This window comes from Artemia sp. Qi Xiang Cuo, chromosome 15 (assembly GCF_049724085.1).
Source record: "Artemia sp. Qi Xiang Cuo chromosome 15, ASM4972408v1, whole genome shotgun sequence".
Taxonomy (NCBI): Eukaryota; Metazoa; Arthropoda; class Branchiopoda; order Anostraca; family Artemiidae; genus Artemia; species Artemia sp. Qi Xiang Cuo.
The window spans coordinates 38236170-38259145 of NC_142808.1; the positions used below are offsets into that span (position 1 = coordinate 38236170).

Below are 22976 nucleotides of genomic sequence, written 5' to 3' on the forward strand. Positions count from 1 at the left end.
TAATCCTTGCCCTGATGGTTGTGGGGGAGTGTCCTCCTCAAAAATATGTTTTCTATCTGGAAATCAACTACCCTGAACAAAATGGCTATCTCAAAATTTTTATTGGATGTGTTTGGGGGAATGATATTCTTGTCCACATCCAAAATGATGTTTTGGATGTTTGTGGGGGGGGGGGGCTAGTTGCCCTCGAATCACTTTCGACTATTAAAAAGGGAACTAGCCCTTTGAATTTCCAGTCGAATGAGCTTTTATTGAAGTTTCTACGACAACACCTTCTTTAAAAACCTTATATACCCCCAGGGCATAACTTAAAACCCTTGCTCTGAGGGATGTTGGGGAGTTCCTCCTAAAAAACATATTTATCTATCTGGAAATCAACTACGCTGAACAAAATGGCTATCTCAAAATTTTTATTGGATGTGTTTGGGCGAATGAAGGGCGTGGGGGGGCTAGTTGCCCTTCAATCACTTTCGACTATCAAAAAGGGTACTAGCCCTTTGAATTTCCAATCGAATGAGCCTGTTTTGAAGTTTCTGCGACAACGCCTTCTAATAAAACCTTATATGCCTCCAGGGCATAACTTAAAACCCTTGCCCTGATGGTTGTGGGGGAATGACCTCCTCAAAAACATATTTTCTATGTGGAAATCAAGTACGCTGAACAAAATAGATATCTTAAAATTTTGATTGGATGTCTTTGGGGGAATGATGGGCCGGGGGGGGCCTAGTTGCCCTCCAATCAGTTTCGACTATTGAAAAGGGCACTAGCCACTCCCATTTCGAATCGAAGGGGCCCTTTACGAAGTTTCTACGACAACTCCTTCGATACGAAGTGCCCGGGTATGGAGAAAAAACAAAAAAACAACAGATTGTGCCCACATCGTTCTTTACTTCTAATCTTTAGAAGTAAGAAATCTTTGTTTCTACGACAAAGATTTTAATAAAAACCTTATAAGCCCCCAGGGCACAACTTAGAATCCTTGCCCTGAGGGCTGTGGGGGAGTGTCCTCCTCAAAAAGATGTTTTCTATCTGGAAATCAACTACCCTGAAGAAAATAGCTATCTCAAAATTTTTATTGGATGTTTTTGGGGGAATGATGTTCCCGTCCACATCCAAAATGATGTTTCGGATGTGTGTGTGTGTGGGGGGGGGGGGCTAGTTGCCCTCCAATCACTTTCGACTATTAAAAAGTGTACTAGCCCTTTGAATTTCCAATCGAATGAGCATGTTTTGAAGTTTCTGCGACAACGCCTTCTATAAAAACCTTATATACCCCCATGGCATAACTTAAAACCCTAGCCCTGAGGGCTTTAGGGGAGTGTCCTCCTCAAAAACATATTTATTATCTGGAAATCAACTACGCTGAACAAAATGGTTATCTCAAAATTTTGATTGGATGTGTTTGGGCGAATTATGGGTGGGGGGGGGCTATTTGGCCTCCAATCAATTTCGACTATTAAAAAGGGCACTAGCCCTTTAAATTTCCAGTTGAATGAGCTTTTATTGAAGATTCTACGGCAACGCCTTCTTTAAAAACCTTATATACCCCCAGGGCATAACTTAAAACCCTTGCCCTGAGGGATAGTGGGAGTGTCCTCCTCAAAAACATATTTTCTATCTGGAAATCAACTACGCTCAACAAAATGGCTATCTCAAAATTTTGATTGGATGTGTTTGGAGGAATGAAGGGTGTGGGGGGGGCTAGTCGCCCTCCGATCGCTTTAGACTATGAAAAAAGGTACTAGCCCTTTGAATTTCCAATCGAATGAGCCTGTTTTGGAGTTTCTACAACAAAGCCTTCTATAAAATCTTATATGCCCCCAGGGCTTAACTTAAAACCCTTGCCCTGTGGGTTGTGGGGGAGTTTCCTACTCAAAAACATATTTTCTATCTGGAAATCAACTACGCTGAACAAAATGGCTTTCTCAAAATTTTGATTGGATGTGTTTGGGGGAATGATGAGCGTGGGGGGAGGGGCTAGTTGCCCTCCAATCAATATCGACTATTATAAAGGGCACTAGCCACTCCCATTTCCAATCGAATGAGCCGTTTTCGAAGTTTCTACGACAATTTTTCGATAGGAAGTGCTCGGGCATGGAGAAAAAACCAAAAAAACACACATTGTGCCCACATCGTTCTTTACTTCTAATCTTTAGAAGTAAGAAATCTTTGTTTCTTTGACAAAGATTTCAATAAAAACCTTATATGCCCCCCGGGCATAACTTATAATCCTTGCCCTGATGGTTGTGGGGGAGTGTCCTCCTCAAAAACATATTTTCTATGTGGAAATCAACTACCCTTGAACAAAATGGCTATCTCAAAATTTTATTGGATGTGTTTGGGGGAATGATATTCTTGTCCACATCCAAAATGATGTTTTGGATGTTTGTGGGGGGGGGGGCTAGTTGCCCTCCAATCACTTTCGACTATTAAAAAGGACACTAGCCCTTTGAATTTCCAGTCCAATGAGCTTTTGTTGAAGTTTCTACGACAACGCCTTCTTCAAAAACCTTATATACCCCCAGGGCATAACTTAAAACCCTTGCTCTGAGGGATGTTGGGGAGTTCCTCCTAAAAAACATATTTATTTATCTGGAAATCAATTATGCTGAACAAAACGGCTGTCTCAAATGTATGAATGGATGTGTTTGGGGGAATGATAGGCGTGGGGGGGCTAGTTACCCTCCAATCAGTTTCGACTATCAGAAAGGGCGCTAGCCCTTGAATTTCCAATCGAATGAGCATTTTTTGATGTTTCTACTACAACGCCTTCTATAAAACCTTATATGCCCCCAGGGCATAACTTAAAAGCCTTGACCTGATGGTTGTGGGGGAGTGTCCTCCTCAAAAACATATTTTCTATGTGGAAATCAAGTACGCTGAACAAAATAGATATCTTAAAATTTTGATTGGATGTCTTTGGGGGAATGATGGGCCGGGGGGGGGGGCTAGTTGCCCTCCAATCACTTTCGACTATTAAAAAGGGCGCTAGCCCTTTGAATTTCCAATCGAATGAGCCTGTTTTGAAGTTTCTACGACAACGCCTTCTATAAAAACCTTATATGCCCCCATGGCATAACTACTCTTGCCCTGAGGGTTGTGGGGGAGTGTCCTCCTCAAAAACATATTTTCTATCTGGAAATCAACTACGCGGAATAAAATGGCTATCTCAATAGGGGGCTAGTTGCCCTCCAATCACTTTCGACTATTAAAAATGGTACTAGCCCTTTGAATTTCCAATCGAATGAGCCTTTTTTTAAGTTTCTACGACAACGCCTTCTATGAAAACCGTATATTCCCCCAGGGCATAACTTAAAACCCTTGCCTAGAGGGTTTTGGGGGAGTGACCTCCTCAAAAACATATTTTCTATATGGAAATCAACTACGCTGAACAAAATGGCTATCTCAAAATTTTTATTGGATGTGTTTGGCGGAATGATTAGCGTGGGGGGGGGCTAGTTGCCCTCCAATCAGTTTCGACTATTGAAAAGGGCACTAGCCACTCCCATTTCGAATCGAAGGGGCCCTTTACGAAGTTTCTACGACAACTCCTTCGATACGAAGTGCCCGGGTATGGAGAAAAAACAAAAAAACAACAGATTGTGCCCACATCGTTCTTTACTTCTAATCTTTAGAAGTAAGAAATCTTTGTTTCTACGACAAAGATTTCAATAATAACCTTATATGCCCCCAGGGCATAACTTATAATCCTTGCCCTGAGGGTTGTGGGGGAGTGTCCTCCTCAAAAATATGTTTTCTATCTGGAAATCAACTACCCTGAACAAAATAGCTATCTCAAAATTTTTATTGGATGTTTTTGGGGGAATGATATTCTTGTCCACATCCAAAATGATGTTTTGGATGTGTGTGTGGTGGGGGGGGCTAGTTGCCCTCCAATCACTTTCTACTATTAAAAAGTGTACTAGCCCTTTGAATGTCCAATCGAATGAGCACGTTTTGAAGTTTCTACGACAACGCCTTCTATAAAAACCTTATATACCCCCAGGGCATAACTTAAAACCCTTGCCCTGAGGGCTTTAGGGGAGTGTCCTCCTCAAAAACATATTTATTATCTGGAAATCAACTACGCTGAACAAAATGGTTATCTCAAAATTTTGTTTGGATGGGTTTGGGGTAATTAGGGGGGGGGGGGGGCTATTGGGCCTCCAATCAATTTCGACTATTAAAAAGGGCACTAGCCCTTTAAATTTCCAGTTGAATGAGCTTTTATTGAAGATTCTACGGCAACGCCTTCTTTAAAAACCTTATATACCCCCAGGGCATAACTTAAAACCCTTGCCCTGAGGGATAGTGGGAGTGTCCTCCTCAAAAACATATTTTCTATCTGGAAATCAACTACGCTCAACAAAATGGCTATCTCAAAATTTTGATTGGATGTGTTTGGAGGAATGAAGGGTGTGGGGGGGCTAGTTGCCCTCCGATCGCTTTAGACTATGAAAAAAGGTACTAGCCCTTTTGGATTTCCAATCCAATGAGCCTGTTTTGAAGTTTCTACGACAACGCCTTCTATAAAAACAGTTTATGCCCCCAGGGCATAACTTAAAACCCTTGCCCTGATGGTTGTGGGGGAGTGTTCTCCTCAAAAACATATTTTCTATCTGGAAATCAAGTACGCTGAACAAAACGGCTGTCTCAAAATTTTGATTGGATGTGTTTGGGGGATTGCTGGGCGTGGGGGGGGGGTCTAGTTGCCCTCCAATCACTTTCGACTATTAAAAAGGGTACTAGCCCTTTGAATTTCCAATCGAATGAGCCTGTTTTGAAGTTTCTACGACAATGTCTTCTGTATAAACCTTATATGCCCCTAGGGCATTAAAACCCTTGCCCTGAGGGTTTTGGGGGAGTGTCCTTCTCAAAAACATATTCTCTATCTGGAAATCAACTACGCTGAACAAAATGGCTATCTCAAAATTTTGATTGGATGTGTTTGGGGGAATGATGGGCTTGGGGGGGGGGCTAGTTGCCCTCCAATCACTTTCGACTATTAAAAAGGGTACTAGCCCTTTGAATTTCCAATCGAATGAGCCTGTTATGAAGTTTCTATGACAACGCCTTCTATAAAAAACCTTATATGACCCCAGGGCATAACTTAAAACCCTTGCCCTGAGGGTTCTGGGGGGGTGTCCTCCTCAAAAAAATATTTTCTGTCTGGGAATCAATTGCGCTGAACAAAATGGCTACCTCAAAATTTTGATTGGATGTGTTTGGGGGAATGATGGGCGTGGGGGGGGCGGGGCTAGTTGCACTCCAATCACTTTCGACTATTAAAAAGGGCACTAGCCACTCCAATTTCCAATCGAATGAGCCCTTTTCGAAGTTTCTAGGATGACTCCTTCGATACGAAGTCCCCGGGTATGGAGAAAAAACCAAAAGAAAAAAAACATTGTGCCCACATCGGTCTTTACTTAGGCAGCGCGAACGCGCTGCCTATGATATAATTTGCATGTTTACCATTTAGGTTATTGGCAAGTTCTGTTCTTTGCAGAACCTGCCTGTTTCGTTGGTTAAATGCAATTTTGACGTCTAATTTAAATCATATCGTGCGAAGATCAAATCATAGGCAGCGCAATAGCGCTGCCTAAGTAAAGAACGATGTTGGTACAATGTATTATTTTTTTGGTTTCTAGGTCTTAGACCAGGGCACTTCGTATGGAAGGAGTTGTCCTAAAAACTTCAAAAAGTGCTCATTCGATTGGAAATTGGAGTGGCTTGTGCCCTTTTAATAGTCGAAAGTGATTGGAAGGCAACTAACACCCCTTCCATACCCACCATTTCCCCAAACACATCCAATCAAAATTTTGAGATTGCCGTTTTGTTCAGCGTAGTTGATTTCCAGATAGAAATTATGTTTTTGAGAAGGACACTCCCCCACATCCCTCAGGGCAAGGGTTTTAAATTATGCCCTGGGGGCATATAAGGTTTTTTTTTTTACAAAAAGCGTTGTCATGGAAACTTCAAAAAAGGCTCGTTTGATGGGAAATTCAAAGTTCTAGTGCCCTTATTAATAGTCGGAAGTCATTGGAGGGCAACTAACCCCCCTCTCACGCCCACCTTTTCCCCAAACACATCCAACGTTGTTGAAAGTTCTGGAAATTAGGTCTTTGAGGATGACAACCCCCCCCCCATAGCCCTCAGGGCAAGGGTTGTAAGTTATGCCCTTGGGGCATATAAGGTTTTTTATAGAAAGCGTTGACGTAGAAACTTCAAAAAGGGCTCATTTGATTGGAAATTGAAACGGATTTTTTAATAGTCGAAAGTGATTGGCAGGCAACTAGCACCCCTTCCACGCACGCCATTTGTCTAGACACATCCAATCACATTTTTGAGACAGCCATTTTGTCCAAAGTAGTTAAAAGGTCCGGAAATTATATCTAAGAGGATGACACTCCCCCCAGAGCCCTCAGGGTAAGGGTTGTAAGTTAAGTTCTGGGGGCATATAAGGTTTTTATTGAAAGCTTTTTTCGTAGAAACTTTAAAGGGCTTATTCGATTGGAAATTCAAAGGGCTAGTGCCCTTTTTAATTGTCGAAAGTGATTTGAGGGCAACTAACCCCTCTCTCACGCTCACCTTTTCCCCAAACATATCGAATCAAAATGTTTAGATGGCCATTTTGTTTAATGTAGTTAAAAGTTTTAGAAAATAGGTCCTTGAGGATGATAACCCCTCAGAGCCCTCGGGGCATGGATTGTAAGTTATGCCCTGGGGCAGTATGAGGTTTTTATAGATAGGTATGTTGTAAAAACTCCAAAAAGGGCTCATTCGATTGGAAATTAGAAGGGCTTGTGCCCTTTTTAATCATCGAAAGTGATTGGAAGATAACTAACACCCCTCTCATACCCATCATTTCCCCACACATATACAGTCAAACTAATGAGACTCCAATGTGGTTTAGATCTTCTAAGAAATCCGACCAGTATGTTTTTGATATTAACACTCCCCTCACAGTCTACATGGCAAGTATTTTATGCATTGCCCTGGGGGCCTATAAGGTTTTTTTTTTATAGAAAGTGTCATCGTAGAGAAATAAGAATAGAAATCATTCGTTTGGGATCTAGAACAATTATGCCCTTTTTAATGATTGACACTGACTTGAGGATAACTAACACCCCTCTCACACCCACCATTTCCCCAAACACATCCAATGAAAATTTTGAGATAGCCATTTTGTTTAACCTAGTGGAAAGGTCCGGAAATTATGTATTTGAGGATCACAACCCCCTCACAGCCCTCAGGTCAAGGGTTGTAAGTTCTGCCCTGGGGCATATAATGTTTTTATAGAAAGTGTTGATGTAAAAACTTCAAATAGGGCTCATTTGACTGGAAATTGAAAGGACTAGTGTTCCTTTTTTAATAGTTGAAAGTGATTGGGGAGCAACTACTGCCCCTCTCACGCCCACCATTTCCCCAAACACATCCAATCAAAGTTTTGAGATAGCCATTTTGTTTAACGTAGTTGAAAGTTCTTAAAAGTGATTGGAAGGCTTGACATTTTTATAGTAAAGATCAATGTGGGTACAATGTATTATTATTTTGTTATTTTCTTGTTTAGACCAGGGCACTTCGTATCGAAGGAGTTGTCCTAGGAACTTCGAAAGGGCTCATGCGATTGAAAATAGAAAGGGCTAATGCCCTTTTTAATGGTTGAAAGTGATTGGAGGGCAACTATTCTCACTCTCACACCCACCCTCCCATTTGCCCATTATGTTTAAAAACTAAATGTTGCCTTAAGATTAAATCAAAATGCACCGTGTTAATGCTAATTCCCAATAAGGCATCTCAGCAGTATCCCAGGAATGACTGAGGGTATTATGTTCAAAATTTCGGGGCTACTTCTGCTCTTAAAATTTAACCAAATCAAAATAGTGTAAGTGTGTCCAAGCGATCAAAGAAAGTAAACGAAATTTTTTTGCGAATGGTATCAAGTTTTCCATTTCAGGCCAGCTAAAGGAGGTTTGAAACTAAATTAAACACTACTTTTTGTGTCCTGATTTTTAAAAGGGTGTATTTTGTTAAAAATTACTGAAAATTTTTCTCCAGAATACAAATAGCAGGCCAAACTATAAAGTCTTAAAAAAACGAAATGATTTAAAGAATTATTTTCTTTTCCCTTAAAATACAAAGTCAATATAAAACGAACAGAAATTAATTAAAAAAACTTTTTCCACAAAATAATTTTTTTAAAGAAAAGTTAAAGAACTCCATTAAACCAAAAATGAGTAAAAATTAAATCAAATAATCTACCAAGCGTGAAACTACCACAACTCTGCATCGATAAATAAATGAAACCCTAAACTAACAGAAATTACAATAAATAACCGAGTCAAACTCAAAACGAGCAGAAATACACATAAGTATGGCTCAATACCCCTATGCCTTCCCAAGGCCAGAACATAATTTGCACTTTACTGGAAAAAATACAAACGAATGTGCGTTGTCAGTTTAATATACATATACTGATATTTCGTAATCAAAGTATTAATATTATTTGATTTTTTAAAGTTATAAAAGTAAAAACATTATACTTTTAGCTAAAACGCTAAAAATATTTTTTTAGGTAAAACGTTTTTTTAGGTCATTTTTTTATAGCTAAAACGTGTTTTTAGCTCATTTAAGCCATACTTTCTTAAGCCGTTTGGTGCCACGTGTTTTTAGCTCATTTTCCCCTGAATTTTCACCCACATTCTTTTTTGAAATATGACGCCCACTACTACTAAAAACTGCATAATTGCATATGGAGGCTTAAAAAAACTGAGTTTTTCGATGTATGATTATGCAAGTTTCCACCTAACCAATTTAAAAATCAGTTTTCAATTTCCCTGTCCATCATACTTTATCCCAGCCATAGCACAGCATTGTAATTGGCAACTTCCGTCAATTTTATACGGTCATTTAGTGCTTTTGTTTTGTTGGGTCAAAATTACAGTTTATCACACTGGGTGAACAAAGAGGACCATTGAAATTAGTTCGGAGTTTTTAAGTTTATTGGGCCATACTGTCGTTAGTAAACTTTTTTTGTATTATTAATGTCTTTTTGTAATTTTTTAATAAGGTCGAAGAGGGTTTAATTCATCAACTTGCTTATGAATCGAGTTCCCCCTTCCCATCTTTTTATTTTCGCAAGTTTAAATAAAGGGCAAATTGCACCCTTTTTGCTTTATGGAACTGCTGGGGGGATAGGGGACCCCTTCAATATTCTATCATTTATGTTCATTTTATGATTTGGTCGATGTTCTTTTTTGTAAAGGTACTATTGTTTTCGTTTATATAATTCCGAAATAAAAAAAAGGTCCTTTTAGTACCACAAAAATACATACATGGCTGACCTGACTCGGGTGACAGCTTGAGCCCTTGGTTTTGAGAATATCCAACCGAAAGTAAGTTCTTTTAACAAAATATTTGCAACTTTTGCAGCTAAAACCGGTTGTTTATTTCACTTTGGGATCTATTTTTACAGTGGGGTTCGCTTTCGAAGTGTTAATTTTTCTTTAATAGAAAATCACTCATTCTATTGAAAACACAATTCATTCATACATTGTACTTAACTGCTGATTTCTTTTCTTAATTGGGCAGTCTACTTACAGAAATAAAATTAGTCTTAAAGCACTTATTGATTCGATTTGAGCAACAAGAGGAGGGCTCGACATTACCGCATTGATTAGACCTAGGGATAAAACTGACCTGGGTTTAATAACATGGATAAAAGGTTGTTTTCCTTGCCAAGGTAATACAGGATATTAGCTGCATTAATGTTTTCATTTCAAATTTGTGGTAATTAATGATTGTCTATCAGTGGCAGTTCAAAAAAGGTGGCAGTACTTTTGTGCAGTTTTCATTTATATTTATACATGTAAGTCGAGCAAAAACAAGTTATAAAAGTGATAAGCGTTACAAGAATGCACATTTCATAGGTACTAAGTTTAAAATAATTTCCAGACCACTTCTCCTCATATGAATCTCTAGAGTGAAATAAAAGAAAAGGTAGAATCACAAGCCTGAATTCGTTTCTTTTATTTTAGGCTCGAAATACTGTTGACAAAAGCCAGCGGAACAGAAAAATGGAAACAAGTAGTTCTAGGAGACTCAAGGGGAGAAGAAACAATTGATCCAAGTGTTGCAGCAGACATTCATGATAAATTAGCGCACCTGACCTCTGAAAGAATTGTAAATATAATCCTTATTCCATCGTATAAGCCATAATCGGAAATTTCAAAAGCAATAATGTTTCAGTTTTGCCAAAAGGCTGTATTTTAACTCGCCTTTTTCTGAGAATATATAGGCTTGAAGTCAAAGTGGATTATAGCAAGCACTGCAGTCTTAGCTCCACAAAATATTTTACTTCTCGATATAAGGTTCCTTATTTCTTCGGGCAAGGTATTAGATTCTCTTTGTTTTTTCTTTTTTTTTTGTCCCATGAGCCAAACAATGAGTGATGTCAAGCACTTCAGTCTTTGTTTTGGAGGGATGGATAAAACCTTATGTGCTCCTAGTAATCCTTTTTCCTGAAGTCACGTTGATTTTCCGTTGGCAGTACTTGTTGCAGGGGTACATCTGATGATCGCCAACAGTTTGTGCAGCGGTAGACTCAGTAGGCCCCTAGTTGTCTGGGAGTTGACAATGAGGTTATCAATGTACATGGTAACTTCATTCACCGAAGATGTTCCCATAACGGGTTAAATCGGTCTCTTATGACATGTGATGTGCCTCTTGTTGGGTACTCAATTCGTCAAAAATAATCTTTGACTTTACCAAATGTAGGATTTTGCAAATATAAAGTCATTGAAGATGACTCAACTTTAGTGTGAAAATGTTTAGTATCACAGGGTTCAATGCTGTCAGTGCAGCTGGTGCCATTTTCTCGACATTAGAAAGGAGTGCTGAGAAACAGAAGGAAAACGCTGTGCAATCAACCTGGTAACCGAATTATCAATCAAATGGTCAATCAATGTGCGTAATCAAATAGTGCTGTTGTAATTGAAAAAGCAATTGCGGCCTTTTTACCGTATTTTCTATTGCTACTCACATCCTTTATTAGAGCTATTCATCTTTAATGAATTAAATTAAATAAATAAATAATAAAAAAAAATCAATTGAAAGAAAGGGTAACGTTAAAACTTCAAACGAGCAGATGTTATCCAGTATATTATGGGGTGCTGCAACACACGGAAATGCTGTGAAAAGGTCTCAAATGAGACCTTTTCATAAGACCTTTTCAGACCTTTTCTATGAAAAGGTCTCCGCTCTTTACACCTTAGTGTAAAGAGCGGAGGAGGGCTTGAGGGAGTAGCAACCCTCCATATGCTTGGGATAGTTTCTGTTCGTTTGAAGTTTCAACGTCTTTCCTTACTTTCATTTAAAAAATTATAATATATATATATATATATATATATATATATATATATATATATATATATATATATATATATATATATATATATATATATATATATATATATATATATATATATATATATATATATATATATATATATATATATATATATATATATATATATATATATATATATATATATATATATATATATATATATATATATATATATATTTATATATATATATATATATATATATATATATATATATATATATATATATATATATATATATATATATATATATATATATATATATATATATAGAAAAACCCAGATATCCAAAGAGTTTAGCTTTACTTTAGAACCCGATTATCATTAATAATAATTAATTATTTGTTGTTATTTTCGTTCATTATTTGTAATTCTTTGTTGTTATTTTTGTTCATTATTAGTAATTATTTGTTATTATTTTTGTTCAATTATTTGTAATTATTTTTGTTCATTATTTGTGATTATTTGTTATTATTTTTGTTTCAAGGCAATGGGTACCAAAAATTTTGAGATAGCCAATTTTTTAAAAATGGTTCAAAGATCATATAACAAGAACTCTAGTGTCGACACTACCCCCCAAGGCCCGGGGCAGGCGTTGCAAGTTATGCCTTGGGGGTATACATGGCTCTTGTGTTAGGGATGCTCTTGTAAGCTTCAGAGAGGGATTATTTGATTGGAAATTGAAAATTCTAGTTCACTTTTTAAGGATCAAAAGAGATCGGTGAGCAACTAGCCCCCCCCCTCCAAGCTCTTTTTTTCTCAAACCCATCCGATAAGAACTTTAAGATAGCCATTTTTTAAATAGTTCAAAGATTATATAACGAAAACTCCGGGGTCAACACAACCCCCAAGGCCCGCGGGAAGGCGTTGTATGTTATTCCTGGGGGGTATACATAGCTGTTATGGAAGGGATGCTCGCAAAAACTTCAGAGAGGGCTCATTTGATTGGAAATTAAAAGTTCTAGTTCAGTTTTTAAGCGTCAAAAAAGATCTGAGGGCACCGAGCCCCCCACGTCCCTTTTCCTCCAAATGCATTCTATAAAATTGTGAGATAGCCATTTTGTAAAAAATAGTTCAAAGGTCAGATTACAAAAACTCCAGTGTCAACACAACCCCCCAGGACCCGGGGGCAGAAGTTCTAAGTTATGCCCTGGGGGCATATATGGTTCTTATGGACGGGATGCTCGTATAACTTCAGAGAGGGCTCATTTTATTGGAAATAGAAAGTTTTAGTTCAAATTTTAAGAGTCAAAAGAGATCCAATGGCAGCTAGTCCCCCCCCCCCTCTTGTCATTTTTCCCCCAACCCCATCCGATAAAAATTGTGAGACAGTTATTTTGTTATAAATAATTCGAAGGTCAGATAAGAAAAACTACGGTGTCGATACAACCCCTAGGGCCTGGGGGCTGACGTTGTAAGTTGTGTCCTAAGAGTATATATGGCTCTTATGGAAGGGATGCTCCTATAAACTTCAGAGGATGCTCGTATAAACGTCAGGCTGATTTGATTGGAAATTAAAAGTTCTAGCTCAATTGTTAAGAGTCAAAAGAGATTGGAGGGCAACTAGCCCCCCACGTCCTTTTTTCCCCAAATCCATCCGATAGCCATTTTTTAAAATAGATCAAAGATGATATAACGAAAACTCCGGGGTCGACAAAACCCTTCAGGGCCCAAGGGCAGGCGTTGTAAGTTATGCCTTGAGGGCATATATGGTTGTTATGAAAGGGATGCTCGTATAAACTTCAGAGGGGGCAAATTTGCTTGGAAATTGAAAGTTCTAGTTCACTTTTTAAGGGTCAAAAGAGACCTGAGGGCAACTAGCCCCTCCAAGCGTTTTTTTTTTAAATCCATCCGATAAGAGTTTTTAGATAGCCATTTTGTTAAAAATAATTCAAAGTTCAGATAAGAAAAACTCAGGTGTCGACCCAGGCGCCCAGGGCCCGGGGTGTAGGCGTTGTAAGTTATGTTCCGGGGGCATATATGGTTTTATGGAAGGGATGCTCATAAAAACTTCAGAGAGGGCTCATTTGATTGGAAATTGAAAGTTGTAGTTCACTTTTTAATAGTCAAAAGAGATCCGAGGGCAACTAGCCCCACCCCTAGCCTTTTTTCCCAAACCCATCCGATACAAATTCTGAGATAGCCATTATTTTAAACAGTTCAAACATCCGATAAAAAAAAACTCCGGGGTCGACATACGAGGGCAAACACTTGCCCCCAGAGTCCGGGCGCAAGTGTTTTAAGTTGTGCCCCGGAGGCGTATAAGATTTTTATATAAGGGTTGGTCGTATAAACTTTGAAGGTGGCTCATTTGATTGGAAATTGAAAGTTCTAGTTGCCTTTTTATGAGTCAAAAGTTAACTCAATAGGCCCACTAGGCTCTGTAACCTTTACTACCCCTGATATTTTGGAGATTTCTCCGAAAATCTTTCAAAAATAGAGTGGCAAAAACGCTTGGGCCTAGAGGAGCCAAAGCTTTAAATCCGGTTTGGGTGAAACAAAATCTTGAGCTGGTGAGCTTTCAGCAATTAATATTATTGTATATCCAATATTCAGTTTAATTCATTAGTTTTAAAAAATTAGGAAATTTAAAAATTTGAAACTTAGGCAGTAAAAAACGAACAGAAATTAATTTAAAAAAAGCTTTCTGAAAAAGAAGTTTTCTAAAGAAAAGTAAAGGCCATATTTAAATTAAGATCAGAAGAAATAGAAACCTACAATAACTCGAACTTAAAACGACCAGAAATTACTATTAAAGAATAAATAAAACCTAAAACGAGCAGAAATTTAATAAACAATCAGCAAAAAAACATAGGTTCTAATATAACAGGTTCTAATATAACAGGTTCTAATATAACAGGTTCTAATATATCAGGTACTAACATAAATGAATAAATAAATCTCAAAATGAATAAAGCTTAAATTGAATATGAGAATAAAGCTTACGATCAACAAAAATATTTTTCTATTGACGCACAAATGAAACTCAAAACAAACAGAAGCCAAATAAACAATCATAAGAATTAAACAAACAATAGCTACTAATATAAATGAGTAAATAAATCTTAAAACAATTGAAACTTAAAATTGAATATGCAACTCAAGCCTGAAACGAACAAGAATCTTTACAAAGAAGAGTTTGAGTTTTGCCTCCTTCTTTTGACTGTAAAAGTCTAAAACCTACTGCATCATTGGCGCTTTACTGAAAACGAATTATATTACGAATATTTTCTTTTGTACTTACTACAACATCGAAAATAAACATAAAATTACAGTAAAATTTAATTTTGAACTGATGAGCTTTCAGCAATTAATGTAATTACATATCAAATATTTAGTTTAATTTTATTTGCTCTTTGACTGTTCAAAACAAATATAGCTTCACTACAAACAAGAGTTTGGACACTACCCCCTTTCCTAACTGTACTAGTCTAAAACCTACTATGCCATTGGTGCTTCACCGAAAACGAATTATATTACAAATATTTTCTTTTCCCGTATTGAAAATGAAATTGTAGCATTGAAAATGAAAATAAAACTACAGCGAAATGAAATCTTGAACTGATGGTCTTTCAAAAATTAATAGCATTATATATCAAACATTCAATTCGATTTTAGTTGTCCTTTTCAAGACTGTCCAAGACACACACATAGTTTTTAGTAAAGTGCCAATGACGCAGTTGGTTTTAGAGTTTTAGAGTGACAGAAGGAGGCAAAACCCAAACTATTCTTTGTAGAGATTTTTGTTCGTTTCAAGCTGGATTTGCATTTTCAGTTTAGGTTTCACTCGTTTTAAAATGTATTTATTCATTTATATTAGTAACTATTGTTTGTTTTTTTGCTTTGATTGTTTATTTAATTTCTGTTCGTTTTGAGTTTCATTTATGTCTCAATAGCAATATATTTTTGTTCGTTTTAAGTTTGATTTGCATATTCATCTTAAGCTTTACTCGTTTCGAAATTTATTTATTCATTTATATTAGTACCTGTTGTATGTGTGTTTGCTGATTGTTTATTTAATTTCTGGTTGTTTTGAGCTTGAGTTACTGTAGGTTTCTATTTCTTCCGATCTTAAGTTTAATATTGCCTTTACTTTTTTTAACAAGTTTTTTAACATTAATTACAATAAGCGCAGAACAGAATACAATATCAGCCTCTTTTATATATTTAAGCATTTTAGGGGTTAAATTTAATGTTATCCGCCTTTATAGACTGAAGGTAATAACAAATAATTCACAAATCATTGACGGCTATTTAGTTCTGGAACACACCCATTATCTCTGAAATCTTTAAATGTTTTGCACTGGCACATCAAATAGAAGCACACTTTCCTTTATACACCCACACATTGGGTGTAAAGATGGGCTCTCTTTTTCGTATTCTCACCAATATACTTTTTTTTATGGTTCTCTTTCTTTTATGGTTTGGAGTGTTTGTTTCTTTTTTCCCTATTCAGTTGTAAAGATGAAGTAACGCAAAGAAGGTGTTTTGACAGTGAACTTTTGAACAGATCTAAACTGTGCTTCTTTGATTTCAGTCTGTCGAGTTAACTTTTGGTAATTAGTAAAATATCTTGAGAACGAGAACGAGCCCTTGGTAATACAAAACCGTAGCATATGCTTTGTTTAGATATTTTCGACGAGATCAGAGCTTGCGCTGAGGTGGGAAGGAGAGGAGGGTCCTTCGACCTTCAAACTCCCAAATTTTTTGGAATTTTCCTATATTCTTCTATATTTTTGTGTAAAGTTTTTTGTTTTTTGGCGAGCTTCTATATTTGTTTCTTCTTCATTGATTGGCGAAGTTGCAATGACACAGAAAAGGGGATATAGCATTGAACAGCTCGAAGAAAGTTATTTCTGTTCTGTTTTTTTTTTTCAGTTTAACCTCTGAATGGACGAACTCTTAGTAATAAAAATATGTAGCATATCATTTATTTACGTAAATTTGACAACATCAGGAACTTGCGTTTGGGGAAGGGGGGAAGGGATCCGTCGACCTTCAAAGTCTCCATATTTCTGCAATATTCTAATATTCTTCTGTATTTGTTATATCACTTTTATTTTTTATTTTTGTGGACTTGTATACTTTCTTTTTTCCTCGTAGGTTGGTGAAGATGAAGTGACACAAAGAAGGGGTTTTAACAGTGAACAGCTTGAAGAGTGTGATCTCTACCCTGCTGCTTTTAGTTTCTTCTGTCGAATGAATGGAGAAAATCATAACATTACTCATAGGGTAAGTTTTATTTCTAATCACTTTCGATGTTTTTTTTTCTAACACTTCATGGTAGATATGATAAAGTAGAAAGGAAAATATACTAACGGTTAAAACTTCTAGTTAAGGCATTCGTACACTATCTTCATTAAAGGTCTCACCCTGTACTATATTTTCACTTCATTTTGTAAAATGAAATCACTTTGAAAAACATACATCTCTGGTAGTAAAGCTTCAGATTTCCATCTTCATACTATTAAAGGTTTCTTCCGTAAATTCAGCCTTAAAAATCAACTATAGTTTTAAATCAACACTATCGTAATATATGTCATACAATTTTCACGGCTATATCTGTAAAAAAAAAGGCATGATGCTGTGCAGTCAGAAATTTGCGGCTTTTTCTACCCGAGACGAAGCCGTATCCCGGACGTATCCTATAGTTGATTTTTAAGGCTGAAATTACGGAAGAAAGGCTTAATAGTATTCAATCGAAAATCTGCAACCTTTACTACCAGAGACAAGGCCGTATTCTATAGTTGATCTTCAAGGCTGAATTTACAGAAGCAACGCTGGATAGTATGCTGTTGGAAATTTGCGGCATTTACTGCCAGAGACAAGTATGTATCCCATAGTTGATTTTCAAGGTTGACTTTATTACGGAAGAAGGCTTAATAGTATGTAATCAGAAATTTGTGTCTTTTACTGCCAGAGACAATGATGTAAACTATAGTTGATCTTCAAGGCTGAATTTACAGAAGCAACGCTTAATAGTATGTTGTCGGAGATTTGCGGATTTTAAAACCAGAGACAAGAAATGAACAACAAGTAGAACAATAGGGAAGTTTTGTATCAGACAGTGGAATACAACTTTAAATGATTATTTCGGCCCTGTGTCCAAGGGCCGTCATCAGCACAACACAAGCAAAACTATAAAAAAGAAACTTACATTGAAATGCGAACTTTAAGACTAAAAAATGGATCTAAAAAATATATTGCTAAACCAACAGACAATAATAGTGAATCCGCCACAAAAAGGCATTTGAGGCTTGCCGACAAAAAAGCAAGATTAGCTTCGAAAGCGTGTATTTAATTATTTTTATTTCGTTTGAATGAATTTTATCATCTCGCTTCACTTTATCTATCATTCCTGGTTGAACTTTGTTCAAGTAATGATGCTAGGGCTGTTTTAAAAGTTTTTTTGAAAATATTTTTAGTTTTAAAGTTCGCCTTTTAATGCAAGTTTCTTTTTTGTATTTTTGCTTTTTTTGCCCTTGGACATAGGGTCGAAATACTCATGTAAAGTTGTATTCCACTGTCTGATACAAAACTTCCCTATTGTTCTACTTGTTGTTATTGATGGAAAGGCAGTCTGGTCTTCGTCGCTATTTACCAGAGACAAGGCTGTATCCAGGCTGTATCCTATAGTTGATTTTCAAGGTTGAATTTATTACGGAAGAAAGGCTTAATAGTATGCAGTCGGAAATCTGCGGCCTTTACTACCAGAGACAAGGCCGTATTCTGTAGTTGATCTTCAACGCTGAATTTAGAGAAGCAACGCTTATTAGATTAAAAAACAACTTGGCAGAATATTATGATATTATTCTTGCTTGCTGCAAAGGATTTTAAGTTAAATTTTAGAGAAATACAAAATAAAATGCATACTTTAATTAAGAATCAAACATTGCGAATAATTGTCTCAATTAGAAGTTTTTTCCGTTATTTTCAATTCATTTTATTTTAACTATGCATATTATAAATTCAAAACACCATCAAATGTATGTTGGATACGAACATCAGTTTTTATGAAAAATAGCAAAAGAATAGCATTTATATAATTGATTTCAGCTTTAGCGTAGATAATTAAGGTTACATAGACACTTAAAGACAGTTACCATTTTCGAAAAGTAAGAAGTTAGTGTCCCTGAAAGGAGACGGAGTGAGATTAAAAAAAAAAACAGAAAGAAAAGTAATCAGTGTACCACTTTCAACCATGTAACTGTCATTGGTGTGTTTATTATTCTATTTTATTATTGGTGTTTTTTTTTTTGGTGAACAAAAATATTGGTCTTATGTTTCAAACTTAATATGAATTTTAAAGATTATGCAAGAGTATAAAAGAGGTGCCACCTGAATCCAAATAATCTTTAAGAGACAATTTGGCTCCTCTGTCGTTACTCTATGATAGGATAGCACCCTGCAAAACGGCTTGGTGGATATTGAATTTAGGTAATTGGATGGTGAACGCCCCACAAATTAAATATTTTAAATTTTGACTGCTCGAGTTTAAGGATTTTAGTGATATGAAGGTAATTTTGAGGTAATATTTTGGTAAGTGTGGGTAGGTTGTATACTTGGTATCCTTGATGAAAAAAAAAAAATAATAATTGTCCGTATTAGTTCCTGTTTTTACAATTTTTCTCATTTAATGGCTGTAATATGCTGAGATATATTATCGCTCTTGGATGGAGATCTTTGTTTTTACAATGTGTTGAAATCCAATGTTAGTTCGATCCTGTCCATGCTACTCCAAGCAAGAACATTATCAACAGCTGTTTATGACAAATTGAAAAGGTCGTCATTAGAGGGGAAATTTAATAAACTAGCATCCCGCTGGGCGGAGAATAAAAGGAAGAATCATCGTTACCTTTCGAAATATTTCCTAAAAAGTGAATGAAGAGATGATAATAAAAAGAAGTAACTCGCCAAAAAATTAGAACAAATCGATATTTAAAAGCAAGTTATCTGCTGCCTATCGGGAAGTTAATTTGGTTTTTATATCTATCATATTGCTTTTGCTTTTATAACTTTAATAAATTAAATAATATTAACATTTTGATTTCTAAATATCAGTATATGTATATTAAACTGACAATGCACATTCATTTGTATTTTTTCAGTAAAGTAAAAATTTTGTTCTGGCCTTGGGAAGGCATAGGGGTTTTGCGCCCAACTTATGTTAACTTCTGCTCGTTTCGAGTTTGACTTGGTTAATTATTGTAATTTCTGTTTGGTTTGGGTTTCATTTATTTATCGTTGCTGATTGGTGGTAGTTTTACGCTTGGTAGATTATTTGATTTTATTTCTGCTCATTTTTTGTTTAATGGAGTTCTTTACTTTTCTTTGAAAAACTTATTGTGGAAATTTTTTTTTAATTAATTGCTGTTCGTTTTATATTTACATAGTTTTTTCAGGGAAAAAGAAAATAATGCTTTAAATCTTTTCGTTTTTTAAGACTTAATAGTTTGGCCTGCTAATTGTATGATGAAGAAAAATTTTCAGCAATTTTTAACAACATACACCCTTTTAAAAATCTGGACACAAATAGTACTGTTTAATTTAGTTTCATACCTCCTCTAGTTGACCGGAAATAGAAAACTTGATACCGTTTGCAAAAAAATCTGTTTACTTTGTTCGGTAGCTTGGATACCCTTAAGCTATTTTGAATTGATTAAATTTTAAGAGCAGAAATAGATGGTTTGGCATGTGAGGGTGGTAGTAGGAAGAGAACTAGTTACCCTCAAATCACTGTCGACTAATAAAAAGGGCATCAGCCCTTTCTATTTTCAATCGAATGAGCCCTTTTCGAAGTTCCCTAGACAATTCCTTCGATAAGAAGTGCCCTGGTCTAAACAACAGCAACAACAAAAAATAATACATCATACCCACTTCGATCTTTACTGTAAAAATGTCAAGCCTTCCAATCACTTTCGACTATTAAAAAGGGCACTAGGCCTTTCAATTTTCAATCAAATGAGAGCTTTCGAAACGATAACGCTTTCTATAAACACCTTATATGCCCCCAGGGCATGAATTACAACCCTTACCTTAAGGTCCGTTAGGGTGGTTGTCATCCTTTAAGACCGAATGTCTACAAATTTCAACTACTTTAAACAAAATAGCTATCTCCAAATTGTGATTGGCTGTGTTTGAAGAAATGGTGGGCGTGAGAGAGGCGGTAGTCACTCTCCAATCACTTTCAACCATTAAAAATGGCCCTAGCCCTTCCAATTTCAAATCAAATGAACCCTTTTGAAGTTTTTACGACAAAACCTTCAATAAAAATCTTATATGTTCCAGGGCATAACTTACAACCCTTGCCCTGAGTGCTGGGGGGGGTGGGGGTGTCATTCTCAAAGACATAATTTCCAAAACTTTCTACTACGTTGAACAAAATGGCTATCTGAAAATTTTGATTGGATGTATTTTGAGGAGTGATGGGCGTGAGAGGGGGGTTAGTTACCCTCCAATCACTTTCGACTATTACAAAGGGCATTAGCCCTTTCAATTTCGAATTGAATGAGCCCCTTTTGAAGTTTTACGACAACTCTATCAAACCTTATATGCCCCCAGGGCAGAACTTACAACCTTTGCCCTTGGGACTTTGGGGGGTTTGTCATCCTTTAATACGTAATTTCCAGAACTTTCAACTACGTTGAACAAAATGGCTATCTCTAAACTTTGATTTAATGTTTTTGGGAAAATGATGGGCTTAAGAGGGGTTAATTACTCTCCTCTCACTTTCAACTATTGAAAAGGGCAATTTTAGTTTCCAATCAAATGAGTCCTTTTTGAAATTTCTATAACAACTTTCTATATAAAGAGAGTTGTTAGTCGGAAGGGGTGCTAGTCGCCTTCCAATTACTTTCGACTATTAAAAAGGGCACAAGCCACTCCAATTTCCAATTGAATGAACGCTTTTCGAAGTTTCTACTACAGCTTCTTCGATACGAAGTACCCTGCTCTAAAGGAAAAAATTAATAAATAATACAATGTGCCAACATCGTTCTTATATGCCCCCAGGGCATAACTTAAAACCCTTGCCCTGAGGGTTGTGGGGGGGGTGTCCTCCTATTTACTTAGTCCCCGTTTCTTGTCTCGTTCTCAAGTGTCCCCGTTCTGTACTTAGGTAGCGCGATCGTGCTGCCGATGATTTATACAACAACTTTCTATATAAACCTTATATGCTAGGGCATAACTTACAACCCTTGCACTGAGGGCTCTGAGGGGGTTATCATCCTAAAAGACCTAATTTCCAGAACGTTCAACTATGTTGAACAAAATGGATATCAAAATTTTGATTGGATATGTTTTCGAAAATGGTGGGCGTGAGAGGGGCGTTAGTCGCTCTCCAATCACTTTAACTATTAAAAAAGCCACCAGCCCTTTCAATTTCCAATTGAATGAGCTCTTTTGAAGTTTCTACGACAACTCTTTCAATAAAAACTTTATATGCACCAGGGCATAACTTACAACCCTTGCACTGAGGGCTCTGAGGGGGTTATGATCCTAAAAGACCTAATTTCCAGAACTTTCAACTACGTTGAACAAATTGGATATCTAAAAATTTTAATTCGATGTGTTTGGGAAAATGGTGGGCGTGAGAGGGGCGTTAGTCGCTATCCAATCACTTTCAACTATAAAAAAAGGCACAAGCTCTTTCAATTACCGATTGAATGAGCCCTTTTGAAGTTTCTACGACAACGCTTTCAATAAAAACTTTACATGCCCCCAGGGCATAACGTACAACCCTTGCTCTGAGGGCTGTGGAGGTAGGGGTTGTCAACCTTAAAGACCTAATTTCCAAAACTTTCAAATACGTTGAATAAAATGGCGATCTAAAAATTTTGATTGGATGTGTTTGGGGAAAAGGTGGACGTGAGAGGGGGGTTAGTTGCCCGCAAATCACTTTCAACTATTAAAAAGGGTACTAGAACTTTAAATTTCAGATCGAATGAGCCCTTTTTTAAGTTTCTACGACAAATATTTCAATAAAAACTTTATATTCCCCCAGGGCATAACTTATAATCCTTGCCCTTGTGGTTGTGGTTGGGTTGTGGGGGAGTGTCCTCCTCAAAAATATATTTTCTATCTGGAAGTCAACTACGCTGAACAAAATGGCTATCTCAAAACTTTTATTGGGTGTATTTGGGGGAATGATGGGCGTGGGGGGGCTAGTTGCCCTTCAATTACTTTCGACTATTAAAAAGGGCACTAGCCCTTTGAATTTCCAAAGGAATGAGCTTTTTTGAAGTTTCTACGACAACGCCTTCTTTAAAAACCTTATATGCCCTCGGGGCATAGCTTATAACCCTTGCCCTGAGGGCTGTGGGGGAGTGTCCTCCTCAAAAACATATTTTGTATCTGGAAATCAGCTGAACAAAATAGAAATGAACAAAATGGCTATCTCAAAATTTCGATTGGATGTGTTTGGGGAAATAATGGGCGTGGGGGTGGGCTAGTTGCCCTCCAATTACAGGCAATCTAACGGTCTTATGTCAATTTTGAATTCTTGGTCAGCATGCCTGAGACTCTAGGCAGGCATGCCTTCCAAAAACTAACAAACAAGTATGTGTCCAATAA

At 36.7% G+C, this 22976-nt stretch overlaps 1 protein-coding gene across 2 annotated transcripts in view; it reads left to right on the plus strand.

Moving 5' to 3' along the window:
- LOC148943659 (nudC domain-containing protein 1) overlaps positions 1–22976 on the plus strand; it is a 188495-nt gene that overhangs the window by 56778 nt on the left and 108741 nt on the right. For both annotated transcript variants that reach the window (XM_089100915.1, XM_089100916.1), the window contains exons 7-8: positions 10038–10182; positions 16509–16637. In XM_089100915.1, the coding sequence (XP_088957041.1) occupies positions 10038–10182; positions 16509–16637 (274 nt within the window). The remainder of the gene's footprint in view (positions 1–10037; positions 10183–16508; positions 16638–22976) is intronic.